Genomic DNA, 19398 nt, shown 5'->3' on the forward strand with positions numbered 1-19398 from the left:
TTTATTTGGCTCTTGAGAAGCCACATCTGGAGTTCTATGTCCAGTTCTGGGTCCCCCACTACAAAAAGGATGTGGACGCATTGGAGAGGGTCCAGCGGAGAGCAACCGAAATGATTAGCGGGCTGGAGCATATGACCTACAAGGAGATGCTGAAGGACTTGGGTCTGTTTAGTCTGAAGAAGTGAAGAGTGAGTGAAGTTTTTGGAGACTGTTGGGGATAACTTCTTGACACAAGTGCTGAAGGATCCGACCAGGGGCCGTGCGCAGCTTGACCTTCTGCTCACAAACAGGGAGGAACTAATAGGGGAAGTGGAGGTGGGTGACAACCTGGGAAGCAGTGATCATGAGATGGTAGATTTCAGGATCCTGACCAAAGGAAGAAAAGAGAGTAGTAAAATACACACCTTGGACTTCAGAGGAGCAGATTTTGACTCCCTCAGAGATCTGATGGGCAGAATCCCCTGGGATGTTAACATGAAGGGGAAAGGAGTCCAGGACAGCTGGCAGTATTTTAAAGAAGCCTTATTGAAGGCACAGAAAGAAACCATCCCGGCGCGTAGCAAGAGAGGCAAACATGGTAGGAGACCGGATTGGCTTACAGGGGAAATCCTTGGTGAACTTAAGCACAAAAAGGAAGCTTACAAAAAGTGGAAACTTGGACAACTGACCAGGGAGGAGTTTAAAGGTATAGCTCGAGAATGCCGGGGGGGTTATCAGGAAGGCGAAAGTGCAAATGGAATTGCAACTGGCTTAATTATGTGAAGGATAACAAGAAAGGTTTCTACAGGAATGTTAACAAAAAGAAGGTGATGAGGAGAGGCTGAGGGAGTTGGGTCTGTTTAGTCTGCAGAAGCGAAGAGTGATGGGGGATTTGATAGCAGCCTTCAACTTCCTGAAGGGAGTTTCCAAAGAGGATGGAGAGAGGCTGTTCTCATTAGTGACAGATGGTAGAACAAGGAGCAATGATCTCAAGTTGTGGTGGGAGAGGTCCAGGTTGGATATTAGGAAAAACTGTTTCACTAGGAGGGTGATAAAGCACTGGAACGGGTTACCTAAGGAAGTGGTGGAGTCTCCATCCCTAGACGTGTTTAAGTCTCGGCTTGACAAAGCTCTGGCCGGGTTGATTTAGTTGAAATTGGTCCTGCCTAGAGCAGGGGGCTGGACTCGATGACCTTCTGAGGTCTCTTTCAGTTCTATGATTCTATGATTCTATTAGTGGGGATTTGATAGCAGCCTTCAACTTACTGAAGGGAGGTTCCAAAGAGGCTGGAGAGAGGCTGTTCTCAGTAGTGATGGATGGCAGAATAAGGAACAATGGTCTCTAGTTGCAGTGGGAAAGGTCCAGATTGGATATTAGGAAAAACTATTTCACTAGGAGAGTAGTGAAGCATTGGAATGGGTTACCTAGGGAAGTAATGGAGTCTCCATCGCTAGAGATTTTTAAGTCTCAGTTTGACAAAGCCCTGGCTGGGTTGATTTAGTTGGGATTGGTCCTGCCTAGCGCAGAGGGCTGGACTTGATGTCTTTCTGAGGTCTCTTCCAGCTCTATGGTTCTATGATTCTATGATGAAACTTCTTCACCAACATGGCTTTTTAAGTGGCACAAAAAACATGGATGTGATTTTTACTGAGGAAACCAACTGAGTCCTTAGTGTACTAACAATTCTGAGTATGCTCTTCTAAAAATTAAAATATTACAAATTTACATTAGTAACAGAAAAATTCAGATCATGAACTATTTTATAAAATCATGGCCATAATGTATTCAGATTGCAGATGATCATTAAATAATGTGTGTATACGGTACCACAGGTAGACATCACTTTATATAGAGCACGTAACTCTGGTCCAAAGGACACAATAGATAGCCCAAGACATGACACATGGGGAGAGTTAATTTAGAGATGGAATCTTTCATTCTAAGGCCAGAATGGACCATTGCCAACTTCTAGTCTGACCTCCAGTGTAACAATGGCCATAGAAAGACACCAAAATAATTCCTTTTGAGCTAACGCATTTCCCAGGTTCTTGTGTTCCTTGTGGTGGTCTATGAGTGGAGAGGCCTAGGGAAGGCACAAAATCACTTTTGGTAGAAGGAAAGAGAAAGTGCATGGAGGAAATAGAACTAGTAGAGTTCAGGGCTGCACTGACAATTTACCAGGAATCTAAGGCTGTACCCTGAGATAAAAACCATGCCAACCACAATCACTCCAGCTTCACTGTAGACACCTGTCCTACATGGGCCCAGAACGCAAAGAGGACCATGGAGAACAAGTCCTAGCAAGCAGACTGGTCACTGAGATTAAGTTGAAGCTTGGCCTGCAGCCTTGACACACTGTTATACACTGTGCTACTTGTAGAATTCCAGGGGCCATACCAAGTCTGTACTTGGGGTTGTGTATCAACTCAAACCATCTCTCAGAAATTAAAAACTCTTTGGATGGAAAGACTCAAAGATTACAAACCCAAGCAATGTTTTATGCTGCAGAAGAAACCCAAGCACTGTTTAGTGCTGTAGAAGAATGGAGCTGCTCATACACACAAAGGCTGACTATAATGTACCTCTGCACTTGACAGCATCTTGGGCTTATATGCCTCCTTCCCAAGTTTCCGATATGGGTTCTCAGTGACATCCTGTGGCTGTTTCACTAGCTCTGTGAGGTCCATTGAGCTCATTGGGAGAATACTGAATGCATAGAGATACTGGAAAAAACAAAAATGACTTAACACAAAATCAGCTTCAGTGCAGATGCTAGCTCTGAAAATGAACCATTGCTTCATAACAAGCATTCAATTCCTTTTACTTTTCCATTTTTAGGATGTTTCTGATCAACAAGAGTAATCTAGAAGTAGTGTTCAATAAATGGATTATAGAAAACAATAAGGAAAAGTGACAAATCCCTTTACTCTGATAACACTTGTTCACAATTCCCCCCCCTCCCCCGCCCCATTCCCCTCCAAAAAGTCAAAACCCACCTTTCCCTCTAAGGTTTCTTGGAATCTTTGGTGGGTCCAACATCTCAAAAATGGTTACGTACCTTCTTGTAACTGCCGTTCTTTGAGATGTGCTGTTCATGTCTAGTCCAAATTAGGTGTTCATGCATGCATGTGTACCTTAGCTGGAAGATTTTTTCCTCCAGCAGCTAGCCGTAGAGTTGATCTGGGCACCTCCTGGAGTTGCACTCCATGGTGTGCAATATAGCACCCCGCCAACTCCTCCCACCTCGGTTCCTTCTTGGCAGTTGTTCCAACAGAGGGGTGAGAGGGAGTGTATTGGAATGGACATGAACACCACATTTCAAAGAGCAACAGTTACAAGAAGGTACATAGCCATTTTTTCTTCATGTGGAAAGGAGGGGAGGGATAGCTTAGTGGTTTGAGCACTGGCCTGCTAAATCCAGGCTTGTGAGCTCAATCCTTGCGGGGGGCCATTTAGGGATCTGGGGCAAATCTGTCAGGGATGGTACTCGGTCCTGCCATGAGAGCGGGGGACTGGACTCAAGGACCTCTCAAAGTCCCTTTCCAGCTCTATGAGATAGGAGTGATTGTTCATGTGCATTTCAAATTAGATGATTCCCAAACCAAGGTTCAGGAGGAGGTGGAACTCTATAATGATTTGTAACATGATTCTTCCAAAGGTCACATAATCCCTAAACTGCTGGGTGATAATATAGTGCAACTAGAGGACCACATTGCAGCCCTGCAGATTTCCTGAGTAGGAATATGAGCCAGGAAAGGTGCATATGAAGCATGTCCCTAGGTAGAATGTGCTGAAAGTGACAGCAGAGTTATGTCTGTTAATTAGTAACACTCCTTGATGCAGGATGCAGGGTACATCCATGATAAAATGCACTGCGATGACACCAGCTGATCCTTCATTCTCAGCCACCACTCTGAACAATTGAGAGGACTGCCTAAAGGGCTTGACTTGGCTTAGCTCTGTCACCTACCATGTCTGGTAGACAGAAGATAGTCAGGAAAAGAAGGTAAGGGAACAACAGATCCTCCACCATACCCTCAAAAACTGCCACCAATGGTTTGATGAGAGTTTTGACTGGCCAGAATCTTGTCCCAATGATGGCTGCTGCTGATGTGCCCTGTCATTTCTGTTTCTTCTCCTAAGGCCTTCTTGGTGGCCCTGAGGAAGGTAAGGGCATGACTGTGCTTGAGGCATAAAGTGATTGCACTGGTGGCTGGGACGTGGAGACCTAATGTTCTAAGGGTTGTTCTAGAATCTCTCTCTCTGGAGTCTCTGATCTGTTTTCTCAGAGAAGGATGTACTCTCAAAAGGAAGGTCCAGTATCGTGCTGGACCTCATAAGGCAGGCCTGAATCTTGTAGCCAGACCCCTTTTCTCATGGCAATGCCAGTGGCCATGATCCATGTAACTCATCTGCAGCATCTAAAGCAGCCTGCAGGGACATCCTGGAAACTAGTCTTCCTCTAACCACCAAGAATTTGGCTCCGGAGTCTTGAAAGAGCAGTTCCGTGAATTTTGAGAGGGCACTACAGGTGTTAAAACCATATCTGCTAACCAGTGCTTGTTGGTTAGCAATTCAGGGTTGAAGATCCTTTGTACAACAAAACTCCCTGCCATAAAGATCAAAGTGTTTTGCCTCTCTGTTCTTTGGGGAATGGCCCTGAAGACCTTGGCATTCCCAATGGTTAGCTACATTGACCATTAGGGAAATCTAGGGGAGGATGAGAGTAAAGATGTTTGTATCCCTCAATGGGATGAATATCACCTCTTGTTACACTTGGCAGTGGGCAGCAGTGTCTGCCATAGAGTTTTGGTAGCATCCAAAATGGACTCAATGAGAAGGCAATGTGGCCAGAGGTAGAGGAAGGCAGGATGTCTATCACAAGGTCAACATCTTCTACAACCTCCTCAGCTTGAATGTTAAGACCCTGAGCCCTAATTCTAAGAAGCTTTATAATCCTCCAACACGGGGGCAGTACTTGAGTCTGCTACTGCCTCAACTGGAGAAGATGAGGAGGAGGTACTGATCAAGGGCTGGAGCTCCTGTTGAACAGGGCTCATCAGGGTAGGTGGTGGCACTGCTGTGTCAACAGATTCTAATGGTGCTAAGGGAGGTGCCAGACGTGTTGGTACTGGCATTGGTGCAGTGGTCAATACTGGTGCCTGCACCTGTACTGGGATTATATCTGGAATTGGTGCCAGTGTTGTCAATGGTATCAGTGTCGGCGCCAAGGAGACAGGTACCAGTGTTGGTATTACAGACACAGTTGGTCCAGGAGCAAGGAGTATCTGCGGTGTCAGGTCTGGTAACAGCGTTGACACTGCAGCCAGTATAGGTGCAAAATGGATTGAGGGTTCCATTCCGTGTGCTGTCCCCAAAGTTGATGGTGCCCATGGCAGGACAAAGGTGGCCAATGCCATTGTTGATGCCCTGGAGTGACGGCTTGGGTTTTGACCCTGGCTTTGGTGAAAAGCCCATGGCACCCAAAGGGCCACTGGGTAGTTAGCTCCCACTGATCTGCCCATGGTGCCACGTAATGTCATTCCTGGATGGAAGTTGACAGCCTGCTGGTTTTTGATAGGATTGGCCTGAGTCAGACTCTGATTCCAAGGTGTCTGTACAAGACGACCAAGGAAGAGTTGAACTTCCCGGCACAAAGCCACGGCATGAAGATTCACTTCTTGGACTTGTAAGTGGGAGATCTCCCTTGTGTCAAGGCTCTTTCTTTTGTGGCACTGAAGATGGCGAGCAGTGCTGTCAATGCATGCTCCGAGACAAGCCCAACAGGTGCTGAGAGTCTTGATATTGCCTTAAGTTGACTTGATTGCGTTGGAGCGCTATGCACCAAGGAAGATGCACTCAGTGCCAAGCCAGCTGATGCACGTTTTGGTTGGGGCCACAGAGCTGCTTCCATGAAAAGAACTTTCAGTTGCTGATCTCTACCTTTGAGAGTTCATGGTTTGAAGGTTTTACAAATTGCACATCAGTCCTTCTGATGACTTTTTCCCAAATAGCAGGAAGTGAGGGGGTCACTTGTAGGCATATGTTTGATAAGGAAGTCACAGGCTTTGAAGCCTGGAGACCCAGGTATGCCCTGGTGTTGAAGCACACAGGAGGGATAAAAATCAACCTTCCAAAAAGAAACTAACTATTCAATTTGCTACATCTATAACTATGAACTATTTGACTATTAACTATAACTATTTAACTATAAATAACTAGGTATTAGGAACAATAGAGAAGCTGCTGATCCTATATATAGGAGCATAGGGAACATTACTTGAGTGATGAGACTCCAACTTTGCACTGTTGCAAGTCTGTATGTAGATGTGACATCGGAAAGGCTCCATCAGCCATTAAATGACCCCAGTCATACTCTAAAAATAAATTAAGTGACCAAAGATATGCTTGTTTCCACAATATCTCTAGAAGAAAAAAATCAAAATCTGTCATTACCTTTTTTTTGCTTGTATTGTCAACGTTGGCCAGTGCTATAAATCTGCTCACATGCTGTGTATTCTCCTGTAGAACCACATGGTTTCTTTGGAAAAAGCAAACATTTTAAATGCATTTTGACAAAATTATTACAGCAGAAGTTACTGTTTGCTCACTGTTATTACTAACTACCAGGCAAAGAATGAATAAACTAGGGATGTAAGGGTATGTCTTCACTAGCCACCCTAGTTTGAACAAGGGTGGCTAATGTAATCATTCAAACTTGCAAATGAAGCCTGGGATTAAAATATCCCAGGCTTTATTTGCATGTTCCCGGGTGCTGCCATTTTTAAATGCCCAGTAGTTTGGACTCCCTGCCCGCGGCTACACGCAGCACGGGCTAGGTAGTTCAAAGCCCCTAATTCGGACTACTGTTACTCTTCCTGCAATGAGGTAGTTTGGAAGGGAGTCCAAACTACCAGGCATTTAAAAATGGCGGCGCCCAGGTACATGCAAATAAAGCCCAGGATATTTTAATCCCGGGCTTCATTTACAAGTTCAAATGATTACATTAGCCACTCTAATTCGAACTAGGGTGGCTAGTGTAGACATACCCTAAGAATTTAACCATTTAACTGATAAGCAGGAGTTTATTGGTCCTGGTTGAACTCTTCTGCCTTGCTGGCACATGCCACCTCCTGGCTGCCAGACCTACACTGCAGGCTCTGTAGTGTAAGGCTTATACTGCAGAGCCCACAATGCAGCTGCCTCACCAAGATCGGGGCTGGCAGCCGGGAGCTGGTGCATGCCAGGAGCCAGCTTTTATAGTATACTATAAGCCAGCTCCTGGTGCGCACTGGCTCTAGCTGCCAGCCTCATTCCTGGGGAGCCAGCTGTGCTGCAGGATCTGCAGTATAAGCCTTATACTTATACTGCAGCACGTGTAACTGCTAGGATTTTTGTAATGGTTCAAATTCAAGGCCTATTGTGATCATCTAGTCTGATGTCTTGGGTAACATAGACCACCGAAAAATATCCAATCTTAATTTTAAAACTGTTAGCATTAGAGAATCCACCATGATTCTGGGTACATTATTCTAGTGATTAGTTACATTAAAAACGTATGACTTCTTTCCAGTCTGACTCTGTCTAGATCCAGCTTCCAATCACTGCACCTGTTATACCTTTGTCTAGTAGACTAAAATGTTGATAGTTAAATATTTGCTCCCTTGTATCATAGAAAATTAGGTTTAGAACAGATTTCAAAAGGTCAACTAGTTCAATTACCCTGCTCAAAGGACCAACCCTAACTACATCATCCCAGACATAGCTTTGTTAAGCCCAACCTTAAAAATTTCTAAGGATGGAGATTCTAACACCTTCTTAGGAAACCCATTGCAGTGCTTCACCATCCTCCTAGTGAAATTTTCATAATATCCAATCTAGACCTCCTCCACTGTAACTGGCGACCATTGTTTCTTGTTCTGTCCTGTGCCACAACTGAGAATAGCTTGGCTTCATCTTCTTTGGGACTCCCCTTCAGGTAGTAGAAGGCTGCTATCAAATCCCCCCTCATTCTTCTCTTCTGCGTAAACAAGCTCAGGTTCTTTAGCCTCTCCCCATAAGTCCTGTGCCCCTGCTCCATAATCGTTGTCTTCTGTTGGATACTCTCCAATTTGTGCACATGCTTTCTGTAGTGGAGGGCCCAAAACTGATGTGGCCTCACCAGTGCTGAATAGAGGGAAATAATCACTTTGCTTAATCTGCTGGTAATACTCTTACTAATGCAGCTCAATATAACATTAGGCTTTTTGGCAACAAGGGCCAGTATCCATATTGGCTCAAATCCATCTTTTTATCCACTGTAATCCCCAGGTCTTTTTCTGCAGAACTGCTGCTTAGCAGTCAGTCCCCAGCTTGTAGCAATGACATCAGCCAACTCTCTGAGCACCCTCAGATGCATTAGATCCGGCCCCATAAACTTGTGCATGTCGAGCTTTTCAAAATAGTCCTAAACCTGTTCTTTCATTACCAAAGGCTGCTCACCTCTTCCCCACACTGTACTGCACAGTGTAGCAATCTAGAAGTTAATCTTGTCTGTGATGATTGAGGGAAAAAGAGCATTAAGTACTCCATCTTTTCCCACATAATCTGTCACTAGGTTGCCTTCCTCATTCAGTAAGGGTTCCACACTTTCCCTGAACACTTTCTTCTGGCTAACATCTCTGTAAAAACCCTTCTTGCTACCCTTCACATTGCTTGCTAGTTACAAATCCCGTTGTGCTTTGGCCTTCTTCTTTACACCCCTGCCTCCCTAGTCATTTGTTTAGGGATAGCTCAGTGGTTTGAGCATTGGCCTACTAAAGCCAGGGTTGTGAGTTCAATCCTTGCAGAGGCCATTTGGGGCACAAATTTGTCAGGGATGGTACTTGGTCCTGCTGTGAAGGCAGGGGACTGGACTCGATGACCTTTCAAGGTCCCTTCCAGTTCTAGGAGATAGGCGATCTCCATTAATAAATACTTGTAATCTTCCTTTTTGTGTTTAAGCTCATTAAAGATTTCTCTGTTAAGCCAAACTGGTCGTCCACCATATTTGCTATTCTTTCTGCGTGGTATGTTCCTGTGTCCTCAATAAAATAAGGCTTCTTCAAAATACAGCCAGCTCTCTTGGACTCCTCTATCCCTCATCTTAGCCTCCCAAGGGATCCTGCTAATCAATTATCTAAGAGAGTCAAAGGTACTTGTAGGTACTTTGACTATAATCAAGTCAGCCTTCAACCTTCTCTTTCTTAAATTAAATGAACTGAGCTCCTTGAGTCCATCACTATTAGGGGTGTTTTCTAATACTTTAATCGCCATTCTGGCAATTCTCTGAACCCTAACTTGCCTGGGCACTCATTAATGGATATCAAAATCACGGCATTGTTTCAGGCCAATTCCACAAGCCAATTACAAAGGGAAGCCTTAGAACTTAACTTCATTTACGGATTTGATTCCTATAACAAAGGTATAAATAAAGACATTGACTGGACTCCACTACATTCCACATCCTAATGACATGAAAAACCAAACAATGGGTACTTAAGAACAATTTGCACCTTCTCTATCAGCTTCATGTACCATGGAGAGACTGACTATTTCTTTACCCTTTTTACCTCCTCCTCTCTGTCCTCCCCCCATTCTCTATTTATGGACCATTAATAACTCCGTTCATCTGAAATGGGTTGCGCCCATGAAAGCTCATGATACCATCTACATGTTTTGTTAGTTTTTAAGGTGCTGCAAGACTATTCATTGTTTTTTTTAAGCTTCAGAGTGGTAGCCGAGTTAGTTTGTAACAGGAAAACATTAAAAAATAACAGTAGCACCTTAAAGACTAACAAAACATGTAGATGGTATCATGAGATTTCGTGGACACAACCCACTTCTTCAGATGACAGGAGTTTTGGAAGTCCGGATCCAAGAATAAATAAGGGAAGAAGGGATGGGGGAGGAGGGGGCACAAGGGGAAAAAAATGGAGGGGAGGGAGAAGCGTTCTGCTGGTAAGTATGCACAAGTGCGTCAACGTATTGCGATACAGAAATAAGCAGCCTGTAAGTCGAGGACTGCGAACCAATCTCCCTCATTCAGAGCTGGTAAAATTGCAGCTAGGGTGGCCATTTTGAGGCGTTGTTTCCAGAGGTATCAATTTAGGTTTCGTAGGTCCAATATAGGTCTCCATACTCCGTTCTTCTTTGGAGTAAGGAAATATCGAGACTAGAACCCTTTTCCCTGGACACTCTCGCTATTGCTCCAATGTTGAGTAGATGATGGACCTCTTGTTTCAACTGATCCTCATGAGATGGGTCCTTGAAAAGGGACAGAATGGGTGGGGTGAAATGAAAGGAATGGTAAGACCAGAAGCTACAATTTGTCTGTGGTGATAGTGGACCAACGATGGTAATAGGGTCTTAAACGATGTTGGAAAAGAAGTGAGGCGGGAGTTTTGTTCGCATCCTCGACTACACCTTCAAATTTGCTGTTTCGTAGACGTCTGATTTGAGGTACGGTTTGGCTGCTGTCATCTGTGCTGAGGACGCTGATAGACTCATTGATGCTCCTGGGTATGAGGTTGCTGCTTATGGAAGGAGAAATCATATAATAATGCCTTCATCTGAAGGGGAGTGTACACATCCCTAGTGTGCGAAGCATAGTTCAGGAATCCTTCCCTGAGTGCAGAACCTCATCTGTTTTGTTAGTGAAAAGTTTGTGCTTGTCAAAGGGCAAGTCCTCAACCTTATTCTGGAGTTTCTTGGGGACTGCTGCAGATGACAACCATGAAGATCTTCTCATTGCCACACCTGTTGCAGTGGCTCTTGCAGCAGTGTCTGCCACATCCATGGCGCTCTCCAATGCAGCTGTGCATGCGGCGTACCCTTGTACTATGGATTTGAGTAGCGGTCTTTTTGAGTGAGGGAGATGTTGTAGAAGGGCTGCCAATTCTGAATAATTGTCAAAGTTGTGGTTGGAAAGGTGAGCGGAATAGTTGGCAATACGTATTAGTAACGTAGCTGATGAATACACTTTCCTTCCAAAGATATCTAGCTTTTTATTATCTTTTTCTGGAATGTTATTTCTATACTGTGGCACCTTTGATCTATGTTGCACCGCATCAACCACCAATGAATTAGGTTGTGGGTGGTTAGAGAGAAAGTCCAAACCCTTCGAAGGGACAAAATACTTTAATCCGCTTTTTTATTCGTTGGATGCTGGAGGAAGGGATGCTAGAGTCTGCCAAATTTCTTCTGTGACCTCTATGATTGCCTCATCAATGGGAAGTGTGATTCTATTGCGATGCTTTGGGTGTAGATTTTTTAAGAGGCGGTGTTGTTTCATACAAATATCCTCTAACTGCACCTCCTGACTATCTGCAACATGCTTGAACAGATCCTGAAACTGTTTCAGGCCATCTGATGAGGAGACATCAGCTGGGATCACTGCCTCATCTAGAGAAGATGATGAGTGATCTGTTGGTGAAGGACCCTGCTGAGGATCCTGTGGGTCAGACAACTGACCCTCCTCAGGCTCAGAGTGTTCCAACTGAATCGTTGGGCTCTTCAGAGGAGGAGGTGACGATTGAGTGCGTTGAGGTACTGGTAAGTGAGAATTGGTAGATGAACAGCAGCGTGTGTGTCTCTTGTAGCATTGGGGGGTCCGGTCATGATGAATAGGGTTGTAGTATCCCCTGTGGTAATGACCATGGTACTGCTCTGAGCATGCAGGTGATGAATGCCTGGAAGAGAACACGCTGCTATGTCTTGTATAGTAATGCAGTCTTGGTGACCGGATGGGCAATCATGAGTAATGTAATGAATGCCTTGGAGATGAGGACTAAGAGAGAGAGCCTCCTCTCTCTATATCTTGGCTCTGTGTAGCAGGAATAGTCATCAGAAGAGACTGGGCTGCCTGCCCTATTGTAATGATGATGATGTGCTGTCAGGAAGGGGGGTGGCCCCGGTGAAAAAGTTGGAGCCGGAGAATTGAGCCCCAATTGCACAATTGCCTGTTCACAGGCTTCTCCCAGTGCCGTCGTGATGTTAGCCTGCAGCGGTGCCAGGTCATGAGGTGCTGAGGAGGCTTGCTCTGGTGCCGGCAAGCTCCCCTGATGCTTTGAAGTTACCAGTGCTGGCAGCGCCGATGCTGCCGGCATCACAGATGTTCCTGCTGCTGGTGCCGCGGGCATTACAGCTATTCCCACTGCCAGTGCCGATGTGCCCACTGTCGGCGGTGCGGCTGTCAGTTTGCACGGCCCCGCTGTAGCCAGGACCGATTGTGCTCTCAGTTCCACTCCTTCCCTCCGGGGAGCATGATCTGCACAAACTGCTCCAGGGCTACCACCTCGGCTACCTGGGCTGTCGTTCGCTGTTCAGGTTCCAGCCACCACCAGCAATGGTCGTGGATTTGTTGAGCCACGGCCCAGGGCCTGGCTCCCAGTGCATACTGCTCCTGCTGCAACTGCCAGTGATAGGTCTCTGGATTCACCCCAGGCTGGTCTAATATGGCAGCTTTCACTCAGAGGTACTATAGTGCCTCCCAGGAGTCCAGGGTCTGGTAAGCCATCTGAGCTGGCCCGGTCAGATAGGGCGCCAGCAGCGTGGCCCAATGGTCAGGGGTCCATCCGGCTGTGGTGGCCACCCACTCAAATGTCACCAGGAAACCCTCAGGATCATCGTGAGGTCCCATCTTGCTAAGCCATATAGGTAACTCGGTCACCCCTCCGCCGGTATCTGCTCCTGTCGTACTGTGAGCAGGAGGAGGGGCCACCTTCCAAAGTGTGGTGATTTGTTTCATCCACTGCACTTGCTGGGCTTGCTGATGGGTAGATAACTCCCTCAGAAGCTGCTGCTGCCACTGCTCCTGTCAATGGGTGGCCTGCAGCTGCTGCTGATTTGCCAATTGCTGAATCAACTGGTTTTGTAATTGCTGTTTTTGTGCCACATGCTTCTGCTGGTGGTCCGCCAGCCATTCTAACACCTTACTGGGATCCATCGTGGCACTCCGCCGTGCCTGGCAGGGGCCCTCTCTCCCTCCCCGGCACTGAAACAAAAGAACTCTACATTCCTGTTATGGCAGGGGAGGGATTGTCACTCTTGCCCACGTTCTCCAACAGTGTCACAGTGGTCACGCTGGAGGATAAATCTGGCCCAGTGGCCAAGTCTATACTGCCCCTTGTCTGGAGGTAAATATGTCCCAACGGCTGAGTCTATAATGCCCCCTGGGCTTGGGTAAATATGGCCTAGCAGCCGAGTCTATAATGCCTCCTGTCTGGGGTGAATATGGCCCAGCAGCTGAGTCTATAATGCCCCCCCGTCTGGGGTGAATATGGTCCAGTGGCAGAGTCTATAATGCCCCATGTCTGGGGTGCAAGGGTAGGGGAGTAAGGGGGCCCTCCCTCTCCACTGGGCCCCAGCCCAAGGCCTTATCAGCGGTGGGTGATTCCCACCACTGGCTTGGCAGGGAGTTGCTCCCGAAGCATGCCGAGTTCCCTGGGATACCTCTTGCTCTCTGCCCTGGGATGCTTCCTACCCCCGTCCGCTGGCTGGCCCCATCCCCACCTGGGCTGGCAAATGCTGTGGTGTTGGCGGCTGTGGTTGGCATGGCAGTGGCGGCTGGTACAGCTGCTGTAGTTGGCGCAGCAGTAGCTATAGGTGCCACGGCTGTGGCCCGTGGTTGGCGCAGCAGCAAGGGCTGCAGCGGCTCGTGAGGCAGCGGCTCCGGCTGGTGTGGCAGCGGCTCCGGCGGCAGCTCTGGCTGGTTCCATGGGGGCAGTTGCTCCTGGACTCTGGCAGGAACTCCTTCCCTTTCAGTGGTCAACCCTGACTGAGTTGGTCCACTGGCCTTTAAACTGATCATGCAGCTGGAGCATGCCCAGAAGGGCCTCAGGGGAGGGGCCTTCTCAGCCCAGCAAGCCTGGTTAATCCCTCCACTGCCAGTGCAGGGTTCGTACACCCTGTCACAGGTATACATTTAAGCTGGGCCTCTATTATGGTGTCTTTGAAAAGTTTCCATGCATCTTGCACAGATTTTACTTTTGTCACTGTACCTTTTAATTTCTGTTTAACTTTCTCATTTTTGTGTAGTTCCCCTTCCTGAAATTAAATGCCACAGTGCTGGGCTGCTGAGGTGTTTTTCGCACCACAGGAATGTTAAATTTTATTACATTATGGTCACCATTTCCAAGCAGTCCAGTTATATTTACCTCTTGAGCCAGATTCTGCGCTCCACTTAGGACTAAATCAAGAATATCCTCTCCCGTTGTGGGTTCCAGAACCAGTTGTTCCATGAAGCAGTCATTTAATGTATCAAGAAATTTTATCTCTGCATCCCGTCCTGAGGTGACGTGTACCTACTCAATATGGGGATAGTTGAAATCCCCCACACTATCATCAAGTTTTTAAATTTGATAGCCTCTCTAATCTCCCTTGGCATTTCATAGTCACTATCACTGTCCTGATTATCTAATAATCGATAATATATCCCTACAGCTATATTCTTATTATTGGAGCATGGAATTACTATCCATAGAGATTCTATGGAACTTTTCGGCTCAATTAAGATTTTTACTTCATTTGATTCTACATTTTCTTTCACGTATAGTGCCACTCCCCTACCAGTATGACCAGTTCTGTCCTTCCTATATATTTTGTACCCTGGTATGACTGTGTCACATTGATTGTCCTCATTCCATCAAGTTTCCACGTGCCTATTACAGGCAGTCCCTGAGTTACGTCGGATCCACAGTTACGAACGGGGCTTTTCTCGCCCCGGAGGACTGGAGCGGCGGGACGCCCAGATGCTCCCCCCAGCAGACCAGGGAGACCGGGAGCAAAGCCTTGGAGCGCGCCCGCAGTGGAACAGCCCGGGCACGTCCGGGCTGTCCCGCTGCGGGCGTGCTCCAAGGCTTTGCTCCCCGTCTCCCTGCAGACCAGGGAGACCGGGAGCAAAGCCATGGAGGACGCAGGCGGTCCCGCCACCCGCATCTCCCTGGTCTGCTGGGGTGTGGAGAGAGCGAATAAAGAAAAGTTATTTATTAGTTCCCTAAACAGAAGAACTAGAGGACACCAAATGAAATTAATGGGTAGCAGAGGTATAAAACTAATACAAGAAAGAAAACTAATACACGAGGAGTAACGGTAGTTCGAACTAGGAAGCCTAGTTCGAACTACCTAGTTCGTGCCCCGGGTAGCCGTGCTGCACGGGGTTCGAAACAGCGGGGTTTTAAAAATGGCGGCGCCCCGCTTATGCAAATGAAGCCCGGGAAATTCAAATCCTGGGCTTCATTTGCAAGTGCGGTATGCCTACATTACCCTCCTAGTTCGAACTACAGAGATGTGATTATTCCCCTTTATTCGGCTCTTGTGAGGCCACATCTGGAGTGTCGTGTCCAGCTCTGGGTCCCCCACTACAAAAAGGATGTGGACGCATTGGAGAGGGTCCAGCGACGGGCAACCAAAATGATTAGGGGGCTGGAGCATATGATCTACGAGGAGAGGCTGAGGGAGTTGGGTCTGTTTACTCTGCAGAAGCCAACAGTGAGAGGGGATTTGATATCAGCCTTCAACTTACTGACGGGAGGTTCCAAAGAGGCTGGAGAAAGGCTGTTCTCAATAGTGACGGATGGCAGAACAAGGAACAATGGTCTCAAGTTGAGGTGGGAGAGGTCCAGGTTGGATATTAGAAAAAACTATTTCACTAGGAGAGTGGTGAAGCACTGGAATGAGTTACCTCGGTAAGTAGCGGAGTCTCTAACCCTAGAGATTTTTTAGTCTCGGCTTGACAAAACCCTGGCTGGGTTGATTTAGTTGGGATTGGTCCTGCCTTGGGCAGGGGGCTGGACTTGATGACCTTCTGAGGTCTCTTCCGGCTCTATGGTTCTATGATAATGCTGCCATGACCTCTTGGTGAGAAAATGTGTTTTCTGAAATCCACAGCAGCCATTACAATATTAGTTCATGGTGATGCAGTGTTGACGTCTATTATCAGTAGTGGGTTAACTTCCTAGTATAGATAAGGTTTATGGCCACAAAACATGCTTAAAATGAAGTTGGGGTGTATATGAGAATAAATGCTAAAATGATAAAGTGGTTAGTGGCTTTAGAAAATTATAATTTTAGAATTCCTTCCCATGTGCACTAGAAAACCAAACTTTCTTATAAAATAAGAGTAGATTCACAAGGTCCTACATACCTATAAGGAAGTCTTTCATAATAGATCTTCTCCAATGCAGCAAAGTGATATCTTGGCTTCAGACTTGTAGCTAAATGAGATATTAACACGGAGCCACATCTCTTAGTATCCACTTGTCCCTATAAAATACAAATAAAACCCTGTGGGTTTGCAATACAGAGAAAAATGGTTCAGCACAGTTTCTGTGTTCTGTGTATTTTACAGTTTGTTTTGATGGCTATGACAGCAGTGTTTCTCAAACTAGGGATTTGTGAGCCACGGTGGTGGTGAGGAAGGGAAGAGAGGAGTTTTAGGATGGTTGCAAGTAGGGCTGATGTTAGAGGGTAGGAAGCAGGACAGTTGCCTGGGACTCTGAAAAGCTAATTTCAATGTTTCAGCCCTGGTCCCATCAGCACAAGGGTTTAGGTTCTAGTATTCAGGCTTCGGTTTCAGCCTGCACCATTCAGGGTACAAGCCCAATTCTAATCTTCAGGTAGGGGTTTGCATTTTTTTCCAGTGGGGCAGGTTCACAATTTTTTGATTCCAAAGGGGATGGCCAGCACCAAAAAGTTGAGAAACACTGCATTCAAATCTAGCTCTTTTCTGAAACGTGACTATAAAAATGGCATCTTTTTAATTAATCAGGGACTTGATCCTATTTCCACTGAAGTCAGTCAGTGCATCAGGAGTGAGCCATGTATATCCAGAGTTGTGCCTGCTCATTTTATTGCCAAAAATAAACTGTTACTTACTTTAATTGCAGTTCTTCTAGATGTGATGCTTACAGGTATTCCACTTGTGTGTGTGCATGCCAAGTGTGCTGGAGCAAGAGAAATTTGCCTAGTAGTACTAATAGAGGGTTGACATATGTGCCTCATGGATGTACCCCCTCCCCAAGCTACATGAGGTGGTGCCACTGTGACACTTCCACAATTCCTTTGCACTAAATGCCCAGAATTGAGACTAATGCAGAGGAGATAGAGGATAGGTCATAGAATAGACAACTGCATCACATCTCAAACAAATACATTTACAGTAAGTAACCATTTCTTCTTAAGTAGATGTGGATGGGTATTCCACTTAGGTAACTCACAAGCAGTGCCCCTCCCAGGAGAAGGGGCTTGAAATCTATCTAAAAAAAGACTGTAAGAGGAGTCTACCAAAGCCTACGTCTACCTGGAAGGGTTCACAAATGTATGCATCAACCACTTGGCAGCCCTAAAATATGTCTAAAATGGAAATGTCACTGAAGAATGGTATGGACATTGCTTGTGCCCTCATGGGGGAAGAGAGGGACGGGGAAGAGGGAGGCACAGATGAAGTTATTTCATATTCAGTCTTGATGCAGAAAGTTATTCATTAAGAAATCATCTGGGAAGAAACTGCTTAATCCTTCACGGAATCTGCATTAGGGATGTTAAAAGGAAGAGGAAGTTATTCATCTTGGTACAGTAACAATGGTTCTTCGAGATGTGTCCCTAGAGATGCTCCACTGTAGGTGTTGGGTTGTCCTGGTGCTGCAGATCAGTTTTCTTGAGCAGTGGTCAGCCGGATCATGCATGCACGGCATGCGTCTCACGCTGTTTGCGCTCTTTTGATCTCCCGTGTAGTCCGGCTCCCACCAGTTCCTCGAGCCCACCCCAGTATCTGGAAGATATTAAGGAAAGAATCTGATATGGGGAAAAGGGCAGGTAGTGGAGCACCCACAGGGACACACATCTTGAAGAACTGTTGTTACTGCACAAGGTGAGTAACTTCCTCTTCTTCTTCGAGTGGTATCCCCATGGGTGCTCCACTGTAGATGAATGTATAGCAGTCGTCAGTGTAAGAGGTAGGTGGGCCTCAGATTTATGGTTTGACAGCAGTCGATAGGACCGTGGAGGCCGCGATAATGTCTTTTGCTTGAGCCTGCAAGATTGCATGCTTCTACATAGAAGTGTCATTGGTTGATCATGTAGCCACTCTGCAGATGTCCTTGAGGGGAACCCCATGGAGAAAAGCAGGAGAAGTCACCACCGCTCTTACTGATGTGCTCTAGGTGTTTGAGGTAGTAGTTTATTCCTTAAAATATAACATTATGTAATGCAGGAGACTATGAGTTTGGAGATGTGTTTTGACGATAGCGGATATCCCTTATTGCAGTCCACTGTAGAAATAAGCAAACGATTCGACTTGCAGAAAGATCGGATCCTATCTATATAGAATGCAAGAGCTTTACGTACATCCAATAAATTAGATATTACATTCTTCATCGTTGAACGTGGCTTAGGCCATCAAGGCTGCTAACTCACTGACTTTGCGGGCAGAAGTGATTGTCATCAGAAAAAATACCTTTAGTGTCATCATAGACAGTGGTCAAGTAGCTAGAGTTTCAAAAGGTGCACGGGTAATTGTGTCCAGGACCATTTCTAAGTTCCATGATGGCGGTGGTAGCCTGCATGGTGGGTATAGGTTGGAAAGACCCTTTATAAATCTCTTTGTGATAGGGTGAGCAAAAATTGACCACCACTCAACTGGTCAGAGAAAGGCAGTGATCACTGATAAGATGTGCCTTTAAAGAGGAGAAGGTTAATCCAGCATCCTTGAGTGACAGTATGTAGTCCAAAACTGTACGTAATGGTGCTGTGCTGGGGGGTCTAAATACTTGCTAGAGCACCAAGAGAGGAACCTATGCCACTTTTGAAGGTAAGTGGTTTGGGTAGATTGTTTTCTGCTGTGCAAAAGTACCTGTTTTACTTGGTCAGAGCACTGTAGTTCTTCCTGGTGGAACAAACAATAAACCATGCTGTTAGGCAGAGAAGATGTGGCTGCAGGTAGAGTCAGGTTCCTCTGTTCTGAGTTAGAAGATCGAGGTGAATTGGAAGGCGGTAGGGAGGCTGAGGAGAAATCAGATACAGACAAGGAAACCATATCTGTCATGCCCAAAATGGTACTATGAGAATAACTGTCACTCTGTCTCTGGCGATCTTCTCCAACACCTTGTGAATGAGCAGGATGGGGGAAACGCATTTAAAGGGGGCTCTTCGAACTGAGAAGAAAGGCATCTCCTAGAGACCCAGGTCCGAAGCCTGCTCGGGAACAGTAATGGCAATACTTCTTGTTTATGTATGATATCATTGGTATTACAGAAACCTGGTGGGATGGAACGCATGATTGGAATATTGGTATGGAAGGGTACGGCTTGCTCAGGAAGGACAGACAGGGAAAAAAGGGACGAGGGGTTGCCTTGTATATTAAAAATGTACACACTTGGACTGAAGTGGAGATGAACGTAGGA

General features: G+C 46.2%; 1 protein-coding gene across 4 annotated transcripts in view; it reads right to left on the reverse strand.

Annotated features, from left to right (window-relative positions):
- The window catches only part of CWF19L1 (CWF19 like cell cycle control factor 1), a 91739-nt gene that overhangs the window by 41616 nt on the left and 30725 nt on the right, over positions 1-19398 (reverse strand). For 3 of the 4 annotated variants that reach the window (XM_006119605.3, XM_006119604.3, XM_075905000.1), the window contains exons 6-8: positions 16143-16261; positions 6437-6521; positions 2563-2703 (exon numbers count right to left, since the gene is read on the reverse strand). In XM_006119605.3, coding sequence (XP_006119667.1) covers positions 2563-2703; positions 6437-6521; positions 16143-16261 — 345 coding nt within the window. Of the gene's footprint in view, positions 1-2562; positions 2706-6436; positions 6522-16142; positions 16262-19398 lie in introns of those variants that run through there. The other variant, XM_075905001.1, reaches the window with a different exon arrangement.

This window comes from Pelodiscus sinensis, chromosome 21 (assembly GCF_049634645.1).
Source record: "Pelodiscus sinensis isolate JC-2024 chromosome 21, ASM4963464v1, whole genome shotgun sequence".
NCBI lineage: Eukaryota > Metazoa > Chordata > Testudines > Trionychidae > Pelodiscus > Pelodiscus sinensis.